The following is a 21031-nucleotide window of genomic DNA, read 5'->3' on the forward strand; positions in this document are numbered from 1 at the left end:
TCCCAAGAGACTTTTCCAACTCTTGGTCTCCTCCTGGCCAGTATTTTTTTCTTCTCTCCACCATTTCCATTTTTATAAAATTATAATAAAATGCCTACATACACTAACATGAGAACATAACATTCAAATAATTACATAAATCATGATGTTACAGAAACAGAAAGTTGTCCAGCAGTAGCTCCAATCATAAAATAGCTCAAATAAGGTTTGTAAGTTGTTAAAGGAAGGTATGTAATCCAACATACAAAACGTGGTGTTAAAATATATTGAAAAACAAGTAATTGTATTTCAGCATTTCTTGATTTTTCAGTCAAAAAACTGGAACATATTTCTGATATGACAAAAATAAAAAATACATTTACATTAACATCACAACTGTGTCAAATAGGCCTATGAAAAACACAAGACAAAACACAAAAAAATGCCAAATTTCTCAAACTTCTGTAGAGTTGATTTCCTTGTAACATTTTTTTTTTTTAAGCGTAATGGAATATTTGGGGTGATAGAATAGTTCTGTGTCGGGCGCCTGGGTGGCTCAGTCGTTAAGCATCTGCCTTCAGCTCAGGTCATGATCCCAGGGTCCTGGGAGTGAGTCCCACATCGGGCTCCCTGCTCAGTGGGAGGCCTGCTTCTCCCTCCCCCACTCCCCCTGCTTGTGTTCCCTCTCTCACTGTCTCTCTCTCTGTTGAAAAATAAAATCTTTAAAAAAAAAAATAGTTCTGTGTTCTGTGTCTTGACAGTGGTGGTAGATACACAATTATATGCATTTGTCAAGTAGGGGAAGAAAATAATTAAAATAGGTAACTCTGGAAAACACTATTTTAACTGGATACCACAAGGCTAAAGACAAAAAGAACTACACACACTGTTTTCTAATTAGCAAATTTGTTTTTTATAGGAGTATGGGTTAGAAATCCTGAAAATCCTTTTCAGTGTATATGAGAATTGAGCAAATAAGAAAATATTTTGTAGAACACGAAAGCCAGATTTCTGTCAACGGAAGAAGTAACAAATAAGGGGCATGACTAGAATGAACCCTGTGGTGTTGGTTTACAAATGGAACTCTCAGAATGAATTTTTTTTTAAATATATACACACAGATATAGGAGTACATATACACAGATAAATACAAAAACAAATCTTTGTGTATGCATGGGTGTGTGTGTGTGTATCCATGGACTATGTGGATATATATGTACATAGCTAAGAAATATATTTTCAAATAAACATAATGAATATAAATAAAATATAAGTATTTAATATTTTATAAGTACATAAATAAATATATAATAAATATAATATAAAATGTTTTATTTATTGGGATGCCTGGGTGGCTCAGTCGGTAAGCATCTGCCTTCGGCTCAGGTCATGATTCCAGGGTCCTGGGATAGAGTCCCACATTGGGCTCCCTGCTCAGTGGGGAGTCTGCTTCTCCCTCTCTGCCTGCTGCTCCCTCTGCTTTGTGCTCTCTCTAATAAATAAAAATAAAATCTTTAAGAAAAAAAGATTTTTAAAAATGTTTTATTTGTAAAGGACAACTATTTATTAAAAAATATAAATATATATTTATATATATTCCCGTCTTCTGCCAGGAACCACAAACATGAGCACACCTAGTGCCCTGATCTTGGTGTTTAAGTACCACTCTCCAGAAAAGGAAACCATGGGCCCTTGGAGAAGTGGTTGATTCCAGGGCTGGGGCAGGGAAAACACAAGGTAAGCCTGGAATGTCTTATGGTGCCAGAAAATAAGGAAGTTCTCAAAAAGTGATGGAAGCCTGTCAAAAGGAAGCAACCTGAAAAAATTCCCAAGGGACAAGGCTGGAACAAAAACATTGAGATAATATAAATAACAAAAATGACCAATAGTAAAATAAATGAGTCCATACTGATACAAAAAAATAACTGAATAAATAAATAGGAAGGGGCAGCTCTTCCTTAAAGAAGTCCAATTAATAAAAGAAGGAAATGAGGGAAACAGAAAACCACCATTGGAACATCAAAGTAATAATCACTGAAGGCAAGATCCACCAATGGATGGTAAAATCAGCAAGTGAAAGTTTGAGCAGAAACAAGATATTTTTACAGTTTAGAAACTCTCCCAAGATATCTGATTCATTTCAAGGGAAAAGTAGTAAATTTAGAGAATCCTAGCAGACACCATCCTTAACCAAGTGATCAACAGTAGTATCAAAAGCAGTGTGTCATAACATGAACCCCTCATATGATGAACTGAGAAGGGTACCTCCACTTCTGTGGTATCAACAAAAATGCATAACCTTAATCTAATCTTAAGAAAACATCAGATAAAACCTAACTGAATTAAGGACACTCTACAAAATAATTGACCAGGATTCTTCACAAGTGTCAAGATGAGGAAAGACAAGAAAAGACTAAGGAGCCATGCCAATTAAATGCAATGTGGGATCTTATATTGGATCCTGGAACAGAAGAAAAGGACATTAGTATAAAAAATTATGAAATCTGAAAAAAGGTGGTAGTTTGGTTAATCGAATTGTACCAATGATACTTTCTCATTTTTGATAATTGTACTATATAGTTCTCTAAGGCATTAACATTAAAGGAAACTGTAGAGAACTCTCTTACTTTTGCAACTTCTCTGTACTTGTAAAATTATTTCAAAATAAAAAGGCTTTCTAAAAACGTCTGAACTGATGTTTCACAGAAGACAGCTCAAACATTTTGAAGAATTGCACTAACACTTGCGGACGCCGGGGTGCCAGGTGCTCTACAAAGTACTCTTTAGTGCTTACAACTATCAGCTGAGTACCATTAATACTCCTGTTTCCCGTGAGGAAAAAGTACCGGGGGGTTCACTACATAGATTATTTGGAAGTGAAAAGCCCCATTTCCCAGAAAAAGTCCAAACTGCCAGCAACCTTCCGCCCTCCTCCCAAAAGCGATGAACACCGTCCATCAGCCTAGAGATCCTACGTCCTCCCAGTGGTGGCCCCGAATGTCCTCAGGCACGTCTCCCCGTGCTTCTGACTAGGGGACGGGGCACTGACTTTGGAAAGAAAAGTCCCGGCCCTTGATCCTCACATATGGTCTCTTCTCTAAGCCCTCTGATTCTGAATTTATCTAGGCGGGAGTCAGATGCGGGAGACCACCTCCCGGTCTGGCTGACGGGAGGCTCCGACCTCTGGCTCCCGGTCCTCCCCTCACTGCCCCCGAGGCTCGCGTCACCCCTCGCAGTGTCGCCCACGGCGCCCCTGGGCCACAAGCACCAGACGCCCCCACCAGAGAACGGATGCACGGGCGGTCTCGGACCACGCAGCCGGGCGACCCTGACGACCTAGGGCCCACACTGCGTCACGGGCAGGACGGGGCAGGAAACTTTCCCACCCCGCGGCCCCAGGAGGCCGCCGCGCTCGCCCTGTCGGCGGCCTCCCAACACCCGCTTCGACAAGGGCTTCCAAAAACGAAACCGCCACTTCTTGGAGCCGGGAGGAGCCCTCAAAGCGCTCGCACTCCGGACCCGATGCCAGGCTTCCCACCGGGAGCCTCTCCCGCGCGCGGACTTAGCGCCCATGCCACAAAGCCCGTCAGGGCCTGACGCCCCCGAGGCCGCCTCCCGCAAACCCCTTACCTCCCGCCGGGGCGCTCGAGGCCGCTTGCTGTGCATGGCGCAGGCGCGGGCGCGACGGGGCGGGGCGTCGTGAGGGGCTGGCCGGGCTGGATCACGCCCCCTCCCGGCCCTTTTGGGGCCTACGGGATGTGGCACCCACGCTGTGACGCCTTCCCGCCGGGGGAACGAGGTAAGAAATTGGTCTTAGTTTGTGTTGTAAGGTTGCAACACTGGAGCCAGGAGGAGAGAGACCCACAATCACCTTCTAGGTTTTTGTGTTGTGTTTTCAGTACGACTTAATTCACACATGCATAGCTTTCTACATTTTGCAAAGTTTTTCTGTCCATTTTCCTGTTTTAACAGGACTTTTACTGGCGGGTTGGCCATGTGTTCTAAGCTTTTTACATATGTAGAAACTGAAGCTCCGAAAGGTTGTGCCTTCTCCCATTCGTCCCCAAAAACCCAATGAGGTGAACAGGACACAAGTCTTAACAACCGTAACAGGCGCAGAAATTGAAACTCAGACAAGTTATGATTTCCCGCCCCGCCAAAGCTGGGGGAGTCCTTCATGCCACTGTCCTTATCCCAATTTTATTGATAACGACGCTGAAGTTAAACAAAGAGTTTTAAGTGACTCACTCCAGTTCAGCCAGTTAGTAACAGAGTTGGAACTCCACTGGGTTTCCTAATTTCCTTCTCAAGCTCTTCCAGTGACCAGCGGCTGCCAATGACCAAGCAGATGGCTGGCTTTGAAGCCCGGTCCGGGTCACATGGCCTGACTTCCAGACCCACCCTTTCTTATGTGCTTGTGAATGTTCAGATGACTTGTTTAGAATCTCCTGACAGTATTATCCTCAGAAATCATAAGAATGTTCAAGCCACAGCTCAGGAAATTCAGGTCTTAAGGTCTCCAGTGGAGTTGGAGTAGAGGTAGAAATTGTAGGCTAAAGAAGATTAGGGGCCTGTGAGAAAGTCTTGAAAAGCAATTTCTAAAGTAAAGCAAAAATACCTAAGCAATTTGGAGATTCTTTGTGGGTGTAATGAATGCTGATGTTTGTTTTACTCTAGGAATGAAAGGCTTGTAAATTTTTAATTTTAAGAAGAAATATGAAAGTATTAAGCCATGCCATGGGAAAATGTTTTTCATGCAAAGGTCAGTTAAACAAGATCTTTTTGAAATGAAGGTCATTCAAAATAAGTTCTGAAAACCTGCCTCAACTATAGTCGGGAGACACATCTCAAGGACTCTAAATTTGAATCTAGCCTTCTCGGCTATTATCTGTATGTTTGCTATCATTTAGGTGTGTCAAGTTAGCAGGGTAAAGCTTTTTAATCTAACAGTTTGTTCGCTTGATTTATAATCTCTAAATATTTAAACATACAGTGTGTGTGGAACTCTTTGTTTTCATGCCTGGGGGCTCTGAGGTTGTCAGGGCAGGCCTGCTGCTACCAGCCAACATTTTCCCCAGGTCCTAACTGAAACAGGAAGGCAAACTAAATAAAACAGTAAATACATATATTTGAAAGAAAAAGGGAAAAAATATTTTCACATATTAAGATTGCTTACCTGGGAAACCCAAAGGAAAGAATTAAAATTGAAGCGAAGTTCAATAAGGTAGCTAGAGAAATAGCTTTCCTAAATTGCCAATTTTACAATGTAGTGGGAGAAAAGACCACATTCAAAAATAGGAGAATCAAGTTTCTGTTTATAAGGAATTACAGGACCTTTCTGAAGAATTAAGAGTAATAGCTAAATGGGGTGAGGGTAGAGGGAAGAATTATAAAGGGTCATGAGGAAACCTTGGGGGTGATGGATATGTTCATTATCTTTATTGGGGTACTAGTTGCATGGGTTTATACATATCAAAACTTACCAAATTGTACACTTTATTTTTTAATGCATTTTTTTAAAGACTTACTTATTTATTTGAGACAGAGAGAGAGAGAAAGCACGCACAAGTAGGGGAGGAGCAGAGGGAGAGAATCTAAAGCAGATTCCCCGCGGAGCATGGGGCTTGATCCCAGAACCCTGAGATCAAGACCTGAGCCAAAACCAAGAGCCAGACTCTTAAACAACTGAGCCACCCAGGCGCCCCCCAAATTGTACACTTTATTTTTTTTTTAAGATTTTATTTATTCATTTGACAGAGAGAGAGAGACTGCGAGAGAGGGAACACAGGCAGGAAGAGCGGGAGAGGGAGAAGCAGGCTTCCCGCTGAGCAGGGGCCCGATGTGGGCCTTGATCCCAGGGGACCTGAGCTGAAGGCAGACGCTTAACAACTAAGCCACCCAGGTGCCCCCCAAATTGTACACTTTAAATATGTGTATATGTGTTTACTGAATGTCAGTTATACCTGAATAAATCTATTTCTTGAGAAAAGGTATATATTACTATTTGCTTAGCACCTAGCACAGTGTTTGGAACATGAAAACATTGAAAAGACTAAGAAAATAATATATATTCACTGTATGAATTAAGAAATACTTTTTTTAGTATCACAGAGCAAGTATATGGAGAACCTGAGAGTCAAATTCAGATTTGGCACAATAATAGAGATAGAATCTGAGGTTATCTTCCCAGCCCAGTCCTTTTCTGGGAACTGCCTCTCCCAGCCCAATCTGCAGGCTGTCAGTTATGAGCCTCTGGCAGCCATTTTGTACAAGTGCGAATGCATGCCCATGACCACAGTGAATTGGTCCAGGAACAGACACCTGACTTGAACTGGAATAAGATACCTTTCCCAGGAAATTGGGATTCCGGCCTCAGGCTGAACTGGTTTCTTGAAAGGAGAAGATGCTCACAGCAAGAGCTCTTAGTGGCCCTGTTTTTCACTCCATAGACTGGTAAATCAGAAGAAGCCATGCTGCTCTTAGATCCTATTTGTAATTGTGAAGAGATGAGAATAGTAGGTATGTCCTATTTCATGGTTTTAAAAAAGTATTTTTGTTTTTTGGGGGGGTATTGTTTTTTACTACAGGTCATGTTCAAAAAACATTTTTTTTAAAGATTTTATTTGAGAGAGAGAAAGTGAACATGAGTGGGGGGAAGGGCAGACGGAGAGGGAGAGGCAAACTCCCCACTGAGCAGGGAGCGAGCCAGAAGGCTCACCAGGATCATGACCTGAGCTGAAAGCAGATGCTTAACCTACTGAGCCACCCTCAAAAAACATTCAAAAGCCACTATCCTCACTAGGTTCTTTCTTGATCCATGAATTATTAAAACATCTACTGCAGTTCTGAATGCATTCTATTTCTTTGTGCATTCTATCATCCCAACCATCTTGGGAGCCGAGATGAAAAAAGGTTAAAAATAAAGTAATAATAGTAATACCTTTGGGATTGCATTAACTGGGAGAGGGCATAAAGGAGCTTTCTAGGGTGCTGGAAATGTTCTATATATTGACATGGTGTGATTACATACGTGAAAATTCATCAAGCTGTACACCTGAGGTCTATGTACATTATGTAAGTTATCCCACAATAAGAAAGGAAAATAAAGAGCTAGCAATTCTTGATTTAAAACAAACAAAACCTCTTAGTAAATAAGGAAATAGATACTTCCTTAATATTATTTCTATTACCTCTCTCTGAGGTAGTGGCGAATTAACAATAGTAATTCCTACCCTAGTTAAGGCCCTTCATCTCTTTGAAAATAAAATAAAAAGACATGGAAGAGAGAGGGGAGGGAGGGGAAAATGTTTAGATGCATAAAAAAGAAACAGAGTTTGGAGCACATTCAAAGTCCTGGCTCCAGTTGACTTTAGTACTTAAACCTTTCTACTTTCTGCTTTACTATCCCCTACCACCACCACCCACACATGTACATACGCGCACGCACACACCACATCCACCGAACAGTTTGTTCATGTATATTAGTTATAGAGACCTCGTATCAAACCAAAAGGAGTAAACTCTGGGCATACAGTAACTCTGGAATTCTCCACTCATCAACCATTCCCCACATAGGAATTTGATCATCATTTCACATGTAGAGTATCTTAAATGCCCAGACATCTGCCTAGAAACCCCCCTACCCACCCCACTTTTTGTTCTTTTAATTACCTTAATTATTCTCAAAATTTGGTGTGCCCAAGAATTATTGCATAAGGTAGTATTTATAAAGCCATGCTTGATGGACCTTAGGGGCAATTTAAACAATTTTCAAGGGTAATTTTAACTCTAATTTTTGCTTTATTCACCTAATTCCTCATAGCCACACCTCTCACTGTCCAACTCACCCTCCAAAGATGCAAATTTCTGTTTGTAATGACAATGGTGATATCAATAGAGATGTTAAAGGATTTAAGTTCCCTGGTTAGCTTTCTATAAAAGACCAACCCTAAAGGCCCTCTTTGGCAACCCTGTTGGGACCCTCTCACTCTTGACAACTTTTACTGTATCTTCACTTAATAAACTTCTATTGCTTTACTCACAAAACAAAACAAACCCAGTAAACATACTTAGCATTAGAATCATACTAAATGTTATTTAAACTTCGGCAATTTGCAAGGTACCTTGAATTTTATAGTGCCTTAGTTACTAATATCAGGAATGTCAGTTAAAAATCACATGATAGATAGAGTGCCTGGGTGGCTCAGTCAGTTAAGCATCTGACTCGTGATTTCAGCTCAGGTCATGATCTCAGGGTGGTGAGATTGAGCCCCGCATCGGGTCCCCAGTGTGGAGCCTGCTTAAGATTCTCTCTCCCTGTCATTCATAAATAAATAAATTAAACAAACAAACAAACAAACTGGGTGTGGAGCCTGCTTAAGATAAATAAATAAATAAAACATGATATGATATGATAGATATACAGAAAGCAAATTGATAGATATTCTGCATGGGTGCAACCTTGCTTTCTATCTCCCATTACTCCCCTTCACATGTCCTGTGCTCTAATCAAATTAAACTCCTTGTTACTCCTTGTTATTCTTCACCCCAGTCCTTCCCCCTCTCCTACACCAATTGCTCCTCTCTCTTTGCACATCCAAATCCTACTCATCTTTCCATGTTCACCCCAAATGTGACCCCTCCCCATATTTCTAGAATTTTTCAATTTAATGCCTGACTTCTCCAAATACCTACCTTATAATCTGATCTTTTTTTCTTTTTGACACATCACTATCTACATTTCACTATAGTAATACCATCTTCAATGCTTTTCAACCTTTTCCTTGTCGTGGCACAAATAGAAAATGATGATATTTATAAAGCAAAACTAAAATAGTTGCTCTTAGCTTCTGCCACTTGGCCCAGTTGCACTGGGCACTGGGGAAGTTAGTGCTTCCACATGCCTATGAACACATTCAAGCACAGGGGTTGAGACGTTGTCTTGTACCGTCCCACGTTAGAATATAAGCTTCCTGGTTCCACATTTGAGTGAAATCCTTTGGTATTTGTCTTTCTCGGTTTGACTTATTTCACTTACCACAATACCCTCCAGGTCTAAAACAAATGAATAAACAACAGACCTATACAAACAGAGAACAAACTGACATTTGCCAGAGGGAAGGGGAGGGTGGAGGAATGGGCAAAATGGGTGAGGGGAGTGGGAGATACAGCTTTCAGTTATGGACTGAGTAAGTCACTGGGATAAAAAGCACAGCACAGGGAATAGAGTCAATTATATTGTAGCAGTGTTCTATGGTGATAGATGGTAGCTACACTGTGGTGAGCAGAACATGATGTATAGAGATGTGGAATCACTCACTGTTGTACACCTCAAACTAATGTAACATTGTGTGTCAACCATACTAAATTTTTTTTCTTAAAGAATATAAGCTCCCTGAAGGCAGGATCCATCTTTGCTTACCTGTGTATCTACCCATAGATTCTAGTTCAATGCCTTGTACCTTAATTAGTGAATAATTGAATAAATGACAATACTATTTTTTTTAAGTTTGCTTTTACAGACTTCTGAGGGCTTCTAGTTTCAGCTCCAACATGTAAAGAACTTGAAAGTCATCACTCCCATCCTTACAACAAGAACAAAGCTGAACAAACTTAAGCATCAATGACTTTTCTTGGACTTATCAGGGAATTGAGGTTGCAGGCAAACTGCCCTCCAAAATCTGGAGAGACCAGTAAATACAGAGAATCACAGCCAACATCAGCTTACCTGAAACAGAAGCCTCTGGAACATCTGAAGCTGGTAGGAACATCTAAATGGTAACTCTGACAAATTGTTCGTAGTGAAGTGTGGACTTGTGTGACAGTGAGAAACTCCTGGGGGCTGCAGTCTTTGGGGGGACCCCACATTTCCATGGATTTGTACCTCCAGGAACCTCACCAGGTTCTGAAGCCAAAACTCCTCATGTTTCTGGCAGAGGAGGGGAAAATAAACCATTTTGAAACACACCCAGGACCTTCTCCATAACAAAGGCCTACTTTACAAAGGAAAAGATTTAGCCAGAGACCTATGGGGGGGTGGGCGGAGATGAGAAGTTACCTAACTCTCCCCTCTTAACCTTCCTGTCTCTCTTAAGGTGGGGTAGGGGAAAGGTTGAGAAACCCTTGTGAAAGTCATAGCCCAAGGACAGGGGCCCACCAAAAGACAAAAACTTAATCATAGGATTATAGGATGTTCCTTTCCCCCTACACCTTACCACCACGCTACCCCTCCAATATAATCATAGTGGATTACAGTTTAAAGAGCTGCAAGGTGCAATCTCCATATAAGAAGTTTTAAGGAAAAATTTTAAAACAAAAATACCAGAAGAAATTGAAGCCTCTGATACCTACTGGTACAGCAGACATTAAACATAGCTTAGTCCTAGGAGATTAACACAAAACTTCACAGTAAAAGCCAATTCACCTGAGTTCCTACTACCTGATACATCATATCTGGCTTTCATCAAAAAATTGCAAGGGCTATTAATAGGCAAGGGAGAAACATAGTCTAAAGAGACAAAGCAAGGATTAGAACCAGACTCATATGACATAGATTCTGTAAATGATCAGATAGGGAATTTAAAATAAGTATGATTAATATGGCAAGGGGCTTAATGGAAGAAGCTGACAACATGCAAGAACAGATGGGTAATGTAACCAGAGACATGGAAACTAAGAAAGAATCAAAAGAAAATGCCAGGAATAAAAAACACTGTAATGAAGATGACGAATGCCTTTGATGGGCTTGTCAGTAGACTGGACATGGTCCCAAGGAAAGAATCAGTGAATATGAAGATACATCAATAGAAACTTCCCAAACTGAAATGCAAAGAAAAAAACAGAATGAAAAAAAAAAAGAACAGGAAAAATCTGTGGGGCAATTTCAAAAGATGTAATATACACTAGTTGGAATACCAGAAGGAAAAGAGAAAGAGAATGAAGCAGAAGAAATATTTGAAGTAATAATGGCTTTTTCCAAAATTAATGACAGACACCAAACCACAGATGCAGTAAGCTCAGAGAAAACCAAGCAAAATAAACGCCAAAAAATCTACATCTAGGTATATCATATTCAAACTCAAAAAAAAAAAAAAATGAAAAAAATCTTGAAAGAAGCCAGAGAGAAAATAAACACCTTACCTGTAGAAAACTATTCTGTGAAGGGGAGGTATATGCAAAATGACCTCCAAAGTCAGAAGGAGCCTAAGACAGAAGAAAAAGGCCAAGTCCAACTTAATGAGAAATGCTTTATTAAAGGAACTTAAAACAGAAGGCTGAGTGGGTACCCACCAGACAAGTATATCTCTGCCACTCCACCTCCCTTAAAACCTTGTATAGCCCTAGAGGCTGGGAGTACTGCTAGGGGACTACCCAAGGGGAGAATATAGAAGACTTGGTGTGTCGGGGCGCCTTGGCAGCTCAGGCGGTTGAGCCTCCAAGTCGAGTGTTGATTTCGGCTCAGGTCATGATCTTAGGGTTGTGGGATCAAGCGCTCAGTTGGGCTCTGTGCTCAGTGTGGAATCTACTAGAGATTCTCTCTCTCCATCTCCTTCTGCCCCTCTCTCCAATTGCAATAAATAAATAAATATCTTAAAAAAAAAAGAATAGGTGTGTGTCAAAGTCCTATCTCCAGGCTGTGGTTAAACAAAAAGAAAGAATGTGGAGGGGGGAAGGGTTGTGCTCAAGAAGGTTTCAGGTCACAGGACAGGCATCATGGAGGATTGGTACAAGATGGTGTTAGTCCATTTCACACAAGGACCAAGGATAAGAGTTACATCAGAATTCTCATCAAAAACCATGCAAGCAAGAAGAGAGTAGAGAGAAATATTTAAAGTGTTGGAGGAAAAAAAAAAACCAATAAAGCACAAACCTAGAATTTGATATTCAGCGAAATTATCCTTTACATATGAAGAAAAAAATACTTTTTCAGATCCCCCCACAAAAAAAGAGGCAATTCAGTTCCAGTAGATCTGCTCTGCAAAAAATGTTAAAAGAACTTCTTCAGGGAGAAGGAAAATGATATAGATCATAAATTTGGATCTACATAAAGAAGAGCCCAGGAGAAGGAATAAGTGAAATTAAAAACTTTTACTTTTCTTATTCTTCATTGAGTTAATAGTTCAAAGTAATAGTAACAATATACTAGGTAAAATAAATGGTGGCAATATTTTAAGGGATAGGAGGGAGGAATTGGGAATACTTTTGTTGGAAGGTAAGTGCATTACACATAAGGTGGTATAGTGTTATTTGAAGGTATACTTAAGGGTGCCTGGCTGACTCAGTCGGAAAAGCATGTGCCCCTTTATCTCAGGGTTGTGAGTTTGAGCCCCATGTGGGGCCGTAGAGATTACTTAAATAAATATGAAGGTATACTTAGATTAGTCATATAGTATAAACTCTAGCATAATCAGTAAAAAAAGTTTAAAAAGAAGTAGAATTGATATACTAGAGAAGGCAAAAAGGGGGTAGGGGAGAAATGATTACAATAAATAGAAAATAGTTACAAACATGGTACGTTTTAAACCAACTGTATCAGTAAGCACTTTAACATGAATGCTCTGGCTACACCATTTTTTTTGGTCAGCGTGATTATCGATGTGAACAAAAAAACAAGACCCGAGTATATGTTTTCTACACAAAGCCCATCTTAAAAATAAAGACACAGAAAGGTTAAAAGTAAAGGGACGGTGAAAGATACACCATGCTAACACTTATCAAAAGAAAGCAGAAGTAGCTCCATTAATTTCGGACAAAGCAGATTTCAGGACAAGGAAAATTAGAAGCAATAAAGAGGAGCACATTACATAATGATGAAGAGGTTACTTTTCCAAGAAGACATAACAGTCCTTAATGTGTGCATCTAACAACACAGCATCAAAGCATGTGAGTCAAAACCTGATAGACTGCCAGGAGAAAGAGTGCCTTGCTAAGAGAGCATGAGAGCAACATGAGTCAAGTTCACGAAAGTTGCCATTTCTTCCAGGCGCAGCAGGATCATCATAGAAGAACTAAGAGAATTTAACAGTAGGGCAAAATGATTTCCAAGATACCAAATATTTCTAGATTCCTGTTGGAGAAGCTGCCGGAACTCTCTTTTACAGGATTATAGAATCTGTCTTCAATCCTTTGACAACTGACACTCTCACCAGTAAACCTTTTAATCCCCCAACTAGTGAAATACATTTAAGGAATTGGAAATCAACAAAATTCACAAAGAGTCCCACCCTCCCTCTTCTCTGCCCAGCAAGCCCCCAAATACCATTGTCACAGCCCTTAGGGGATTTTTTTTTTCCCTTCTGTAGGCCTCGATGGATTGCAGGGGCTTTTGAGTGGTATTTGTATTTCCTCTAGCCAAAGACACATTAACTTTAATATTTCTTTGGCAGATTATTTCCAAAGAAAGAAATATTGCTTCCCCCATGGAAATAAATTGGTGGGTTGAGCAACTCATTTTGCTTGCATAAGGGAACACTTCAGAAGATAAATGCTTAAAACCTGAATGTATGGTTTTTTAAATATGGAAAAGATTTCCCGATTCCCTGTACTTAAACCTTAAAGGTCATGATTGCTAAGTTTAAGATTCTATTTATGTTAGGGAGAGAGAGTGCATGCTTGAGGAGGGGGAAGGGCAGAAGGAGAGGGAGAGGGGGAGGAGGAAGGAGAGAATCTCAAGAAGACTCCCCGCTGCGCGTGAGCAGGTGTGGGGCTTGACGGGGGGCTGGACACAGGGCTCGATCTCACAACCCCGTGATCATGACCTAGGCAGAAACCAAGAGTCCAACGCTTAACCGACCTAGCCGCCCCGGTGCCCCCATGATTGCTAAGTTTAAATCTTCCCAACACATGGCAAGTCCTTTCCCATTCATTTATTCAGTCAGTCTATATGGCCAACAAGCCAGCTACTATGCCTAGTACTGGTGATTGAAGATTTAAAGATCCCATTCTTGTCGTCTAGGGGCTCATAGTCTGGAGGGAAAGACAGACATGCCGATAAATATAATTGACAAACGCCATTATTAGCTATGCTTAAAAAGTGCTTAGAAAGAAGCACAGAGATGATGACTTCAGAGTTTGGTCAACACACAGGAATTATTGACAAAGGGAGGAAAGTGCATTCTGAACAGAAAGAACGATGTAAAAGACACAAAGAATGCAACAGAGCTATATCCGAGTTTCCAGAGTGGTGGGGTCAGATAAGCAGACAGAAGGTTGCCTAGGGGCAGGATGAGTAACTATCTCAGATGCATTTATCAAAATTCATGTTGACCGTGTTCCTATTTGTGTCAGATCTGGTCATGGCACTATTTAATTTTGAATCCGTGTCGTGGCTCCCTCCATCTAAGACACACATCATAGCAGATTCACACACACCAACCAGTTCCTCGTGGGGCTTCCGAGGCCCTCCAAATTTTAATTTAAATTTCTAGCCACCTAGCCTGCCATTTTATGAAGCTCTCTACCAGGTTCCTGTAATTCCCTAATATCCCATCCACTTTCTTGCTTCTGTGTCTTTGCTGAAGCTGGTCCCCCCTCTGGAATGCTTTCTGCCTCCTTTCTGTTGATCAAAATTTTACTCCTCCCTGAAGATCCATCCCAAATCTTTTCTCTCCCCCCAAACCCTTCCCTTCTTTCCCCAGCCTGCACTCCTACAGTAACTTCATTTAATTTTGCTCTGTGATAGAGTTGCTCACATGTCTGTCTTTCCAACTAGAGCACAATTTATTGAGGGCAGGCGCCTTGTGTTATTTATTGTTTGTTCACAACTAGTGGCCTGGAATGCAGCACTGGATAAATATTTGTTTTAGATGATGTCGTTTGTCTCATTGCCTTTGCAATCTCATTGGTTTCTTTTCTAGTTTCATGACTGTGTTTCTCCAGCTGGGCATACCTTCTGAAGCTCAGTTTGTCAGTGAGGGTGAGATCAGAGGAATAATAAGAAAGCCACCTGACGTGGGGCACCTGGGTGGCTCAGTTGGTGGAGCGTCCTACTCTTCATTTCGGCTCAGGTGGTAATCTCAGGGTCCTGAGCTAGAGCCCTGCATCAGGGCTCCACTCAGTGTAGAGTCTGCTTGTCCCCCTCCCTCCCCCTCTGTCCCTCTGCCTTCCCTGCTCGCTTGCGCACATGTGCACAGGTTATCTTTCTCTCTCTGAAATAAATAAAATCTTTAAAAAGAAAAAGAAAACCACCGATGTATAGATTCCCAACCCTATGGCACAACAAAGCCACTTGGAGACCTGTCTGGGCTCCACCTTCAGAGATCCTGATTTAATTGTTCCTAAGTGGAAACCAGGCATTTAATTCTAAAGTGCAGTCGGTTTTGAGAGCCACAGACCTAAAGGGGTAGAAAATAGTCACCAGGCCCTATATATGAATTGGAATAATTTCAAATTCACTTTCTCAAGAGGTGATGCTCTCCCCCCAGGAAAACATAGCTAAAACAATGGAGGTCACACAGTCTGAGTAAAATGGACCTTTTTCCAGGGAAATCTTTGCCACAAGGAGTCTGAGTTATGCTGTGGGAGGAATCATGCATTGGGCATGATGCTGGCCTTCATGTCCCTACTCAGCATGTCTAGAGAATCCCATTATGCTCCCTGCACCCCATCTTTTTTTTTTTTAGATTTAAAAAAACTTAGCAAGAGCGAGAGAGCACAAGCAGGGGGAGTGACAGGCAGAGGGAGAAGCAGACTCCCCACTGAGCAAGGAGCCTGGTGCAGGACTCGATCCCAGGACCCTGAGATCATGACCTGAGCCGAAGGCAGACGCTTGACTGACTGAGTCACCCAGGCGTTCCCCCCCCACCCCCGCCCGCAATCTTTAATAGGAAGTTCTAGGAAGTCATAAAATGAGCTGAAATCAAAACACTCAGCACCAAATCATCAAATGAGTCATGAAAGCTTGAGAGTTCCCAATTCTCTTGAGGGTCTCCAACATGGATATCCCTTATGGCACTCAATGGAATGGAGAAAAGAGCCAGACACCAAGGGACAGACCCCATGTTGCACAACTCTGAGGGCACTATGCCCATTGTACTCCACGTGAAGAGTGTCCATTGGAAGTGTGTAATGCTACATCTTGGTACAGGGATTTTCCTGTACTCAGACCAGGAGATTTCTGGTGGTGACCTCCATCTTGGTTCTGTTCCCCAGCCACCTTCTGTCTTGAAACTGTCACTCTGAGCCAAGGTAAGGAATGAAAAGCCTCCTCACCAAAATACCTTTCCTGGAGTCTTTTCCTATCTGATGAAGTCTTCATCAGAAATTCCTCTAACTGGCAGTTCTTGTCAACACATCCTTGTTCTACCCTATGTGTTCTGTGTTATACCATCCTGCTGAACTCCAGCCAAAATTGGTCCCTAAATCAGTCAGTGCTGCAGAGTTTCAGAAAGGGTGTCAATTCCTTCTCAGCTTCTCCAGTCTTGTTCTTTTTCCTCATTAGTCAAAGTATCCACAGAGAAGGAAAGTATATATTTTACTTACAGATTTTGGCTGTTTTTTCTTTTGTTTTGTTTTGGTTTTGGTGGGGGGCAGGGAGAAAGGGAATCAAATTTAACAATCTAAAGGCAAAGGAGAGGTAAATTGAAGCAGTATTATCTATAAAAAAAAAAAGTATCCCAGCACCTGGCAGAGAGGAGGGATCTAAAAATGTTAGTTTCCATTGTTCTTGGAGGATGGTGAAGTGAGTATGGTGGTGGTGATGGCTGGTATAATCTACTGAGCAGCTTTCATTTTTTGCATTTTTGGAGCGTGTGGAGAGAGCAGCAAGGGCTTTAAGATAGGAGATGATTATTTTTCTTTAAGTGAAATTGTTGTGAGAATGAGAAAGAAACAGGAATTAAGCATGAGCAAGTGTTTTTTAAACTGTAATGCACTATATACAATGTATGGAGTTACTATTAAGTGTCATAAGAGATGTGCAAACAAAAATTCCCCCAGGATCTGAAGGAGAGGAAGGGACCACATCCCACTGTGGAAATCGGGAGGAAATGGCATATACCACTTAATAAAGATGCACATCTGTAAGATTTGGTTTCTGCATTGTAGAGGAGAGACTGTGATCCCTACTCAGACCACAAAGCAAGCTGGCGGTGAGAACAGTTTAAAATGGTTGTGGCTACACTTTGTAGAGCACTAGTAAAGCGATGTTATTATAGTGTCTAAGAATAAGCATATAATATAATAAGTATATATGACAATTTTATATAATATAATAAGTGTATAGTGTTATAATGGTGTAGCTATTGTGGGTGATGGAGATATTATTATTATTATTGACCCTGAAGATGTTGGTCAGCATTCAACAGATTGAGCTGGCAGGGAAGGCCTTTCAAGAACAGAGATCAAGGCTGGAGAGGTTTCCACCAACTCTCTTGGCTGGTTGAGAGTTCCTCCATATAATATCTTCGAGCCTCTGTTAACACCCACTCTGTCCCAAAGGCCTGTTACAATGCTGATAACACAGTATTGAATAAGAAATGCTGTCTGCCTTCAGGGAGCTCACCTTGATTTGATTTTGAGGATGGCCCCAAAATAGCAGATCCAGAAGTTAATAGTTAATTTATAGGTAATGGTGAGCTCCTAAACTTTTCAGAGCAGAGGAGTGACATGGTCTAAATCGTATTTCAAGTACTCTTGACAAATTACATAATTCTACTTGTAACCAGCTCTGTTTACCGCCAGGAAATATTTTAGGTTAACCGATGATTAAGCTCTTCCACCCTCAGGGACTAGAACCTAGAATGTAGCCCCTCTCTAAATAGACTTTTTTTTTTTTTTAACTTCATGAATCTTGGAACTGATTGTTTCTTTCTTTGTAGTGGCTGTTAGAAAGCCTAAGTCAAATTTAGCAAGGATACAGGACTTCAAAGCATGAATGTGAAAACTCACTTTATTTTTATTTTCTTTTAAATAGGCTCCACACCCAACATGGGGCTTGAACTCATAACTTTGAGATCAAAAGTCACCTGCTCTACCAACTGAGTCAGCCAGGCACCCTGTGAAAATTCACTTTAGTCCTGGCTTACTTTCCCCACATTCATTTTCTTTTTAATCCTTCCCTTGCTTTAAAAAAAAATCTCATTGAATTATATATAGTTTTGTAATCATCTTTAGTCCTTCCTGGATAAGGTTATAAATAAACATAATTTCTTATTTTTTAAAAATTTCTTATTCAATTAACTTCCGGTAACAATTATTTGAAATGTCCCCTGGGAAAATTTGCATGGGTGAGGCATATTGGGAAAGTAACATTACAGGAATTACTTTCTGACACTACTGCTGATCTCCTAACTTTCAAAATTTGGTTAAAGTCATGTGTAACATTGTTATGAATATAATGTGAGTCTATTGGTAACTGAAAAATTTTGCATTTAGAGTTAAACTTTTGAATTTTGTTTTCAAAAGATTTTAAGCAGAGACACAAACTTTAAAACTATCTAAATTTTTTTCCTATGTGTTTTTAAAAATTCTCTTTAAGTTTAAATAAAAGAACCAAGATTTATAGCCTATGAGAGGCTTAGAAGATAAAATCTGTTATCCAATTTAAAAAAATCGTACATATAAAAATGCATTTGAAGTGGAATAAAATCTGTTCTCTTACTAAAAGATATTTGTAATGCTCAGGTTACAATGCTGTATCAGAAAAAAGTAAAGTATAGAAAAGTCTGTAGTCTTCCTATATTCAGTTTCCCTTATTTTAAATATGCATTTTTAAAATATTTGAAATCAAGATGATCTCTAAGAATTTGAAAGTATTAAGGACATTTTCTTCCATTAAAAAATTCCTGTCTAAAGATTGCTTTCAGGTCCAATTTATAAGACCCCCAGCTAAATCAGTTCCCTTGGTTTATGTGTATACCCTTCATCTTTACCTTCTTCACTTCCCCACCCCTTCATCTAATTGACTGGGTGATCAAAGTTCATCTTTTTTTGTTTCTAATAGACTAGACCATTTCTAAAAAACCATTCTCTAAAGGGGAATGACTTTCTACCTGGGAAGACAGAAAGTAAACTTCAGAAGGGAATTCTGAAAGAGGAATTTAGAGATGTTCTAGATAGAGGCAATAGTGTTAGAACTAAAATGTCTCTGGGGTGACTATAGGAGGCAGAGTGGGCAAATGGTCAAGATGGACTCACTACAGAGTTTTACTAAGACTTCTCATGAGGGGCCCCTGTGTGGCACAGTCAGTTGGGTGTTGGACTCTTGGTTTCAGCTTGGGTCATGACCTCAGGGTCATGAGATCAAGCCCTGCGTGGGGCTCTGCACCCTGTGTGGAGTCTGCTTGTCCCTCTCCCTCTACTCCGCCCTCTGTGCTCTCTCTCTCTCTCTCTTATAAATAAATAAAAAAATCTTAAAAGAAAAAAGACTTCTCATGAACAAATAATTGCGGCTAAGTTAACTGATTTAGAACGTAGAAAGAAAATTAAATGCCATCCAATTGATTTTATAATTTAAATTTGGATTTGTTTTGATTTAAATATGATTTACATTTAAATCTGATAAACCGGGGCACCTGGGTGGGTCAGTGGGTTAAGCATCTGCCTTCGGCTCAGGTCATGATCCAGGGTCCTGGGTTCGAGCCCTGTGTTGGGCTCCCTGCTCAATGGGGAGCCTGCTTCTCCCTCTCCTCCCTGTTCATGCTCTCTCTCACTATCTCTGTCTGTCTCTCTCTCAAATAAATAATAAATTTAAAAAAATAAAAAAATTAAATCTGATAAACCAATAAACAAATATGCCTGCTAATAACCCAGCCTAGAATATAAAGGATGAACTGGATGAATGGCAATTCATGGGTGGTGAACTCATGTTGCTTCCTGGGGATCACTTCATTTTTTTTTTTAAAGATTTTATTTATTTATTTGAGAGAGAGAGAATGAGAGAGAGAGAGCACAAGAGGGAAGAGGGTCAGAGGGAGAAGCAGACTCCCTGCCGAGCAGGGAGCCCGATGCGGGACTCGATCCCGGGATTCCAGGATCATGACCTGAGCCGAAGGCTGTTGCTTAACCAACTGAGCCACCCAGGCGCCCCACTTCATTCTTTTTAATGCTCAATAATCTGCCTAAACTTTTCCAGAGGTTTACATTAGACTTACTCACTTGTCCTTTCTTTTCAGGCTCAAATCATTTCTCTATTTAGAAATGTAAAACGTGTACTTGTTTCTAGTACATAAGCACCTCTTCTCATTTCTGTGATGGCTGAAAATGTCTCAGAGGATGACAAACAGTTCTGTGTTTCTTGTACATCGTGGGATAGAATTCATCTGGGTCTAGAGATTTGAAGTCATGCAGAGTGGCTCAGGGCACTCTTTCTTCCTCATACATCTTGAGCCACAGTTCTCTACTGCTGTGCTTTGTCTGACCCTTCTGAGTTCCTGTTAGGCTTCCATTTGCACCAGAAGAAAATGGAAATCAAGCTGAAATTGAATATAAAATGTCAGAACTAGAAAAGCTATTAGATCAAGTCCAGATAAAGGAACAAGTGCAGGATTTAATCTGTCTTGTTCCTTATGGAGATAAGTACATTGGGCTACATCAAAGCTAATGCTCTTGAACACTTGAGTCATGTGCTAATTCCCCTTGTTCTGCATCTACGCTTATGTGCAGCAGACTTCTGATAATAATTTTGTTTTCTGTGTAGATCTGTCTGTAGATGAAGAATATACTAGTCCCTAGATATAAGTTGGGAAATGGGCTTCCAAAAATAAATAAATGAGCTTTCTGGTTTATACATCAGAGCTTGTAAGTAGGCGTCCCTCTGAGAGAGAAAGAGAGATCCATTCTCACCATGCTGCTAAATCAGGTTCCTGAGGTATAGCCTCTGAAACACGGAGATCACACGGGGGGTATAGCCCCTTTGGGGCCTCTCTGGGCACCTGGCAACTCTTCACCATGAAGTACTTTGATTTCATCTTGCTGCTAGCTGTCCACAAACACCTGCTCTGTGAAGACAGTCCGCCTCTTAGTTTGCAAGGCCAGAAATAAACATAGCTCCTTCTCAAGAGGCAGTTACTGATCACAATAGGTCTTTTCTTCCTAAGAGCAAAAGCTAGTCCTC

At 40.7% G+C, this 21031-nt stretch overlaps 1 protein-coding gene and 1 long non-coding RNA gene across 3 annotated transcripts in view; one reads left to right on the forward strand and one right to left on the reverse strand.

Moving 5' to 3' along the window:
• The window catches only part of STX17 (syntaxin 17), a 65334-nt gene extending 61635 nt beyond the window's left edge, over nucleotides 1-3699 (reverse strand). Inside the window, exon 1 of the mRNA XM_025888597.2 lies at nucleotides 3610-3699. Coding sequence (XP_025744382.1) covers nucleotides 3610-3645 — 36 coding nt within the window. The 5' untranslated portion in view covers nucleotides 3646-3699. The remainder of the gene's footprint in view (nucleotides 1-3609) is intronic.
• LOC112836704 (uncharacterized) overlaps nucleotides 3651-21031 on the forward strand; it is a 37769-nt gene continuing 20388 nt past the window's right edge. Inside the window, exons 1-2 of one of the 2 annotated variants that reach the window (XR_003211546.2) lie at nucleotides 3651-3778; nucleotides 9488-9756. This is a non-coding gene — a long non-coding RNA (uncharacterized lncRNA). The remainder of the gene's footprint in view (nucleotides 3779-9487; nucleotides 9757-21031) is intronic. The other variant, XR_012373540.1, reaches the window with a different exon arrangement.

Source organism: Callorhinus ursinus, unplaced genomic scaffold (genome assembly GCF_003265705.2).
Source record: "Callorhinus ursinus isolate GAN/ISIS: 27379988/994484 unplaced genomic scaffold, GSC_fseal_2.0 scaffold24, whole genome shotgun sequence".
NCBI lineage: Eukaryota > Metazoa > Chordata > Mammalia > Carnivora > Otariidae > Callorhinus > Callorhinus ursinus.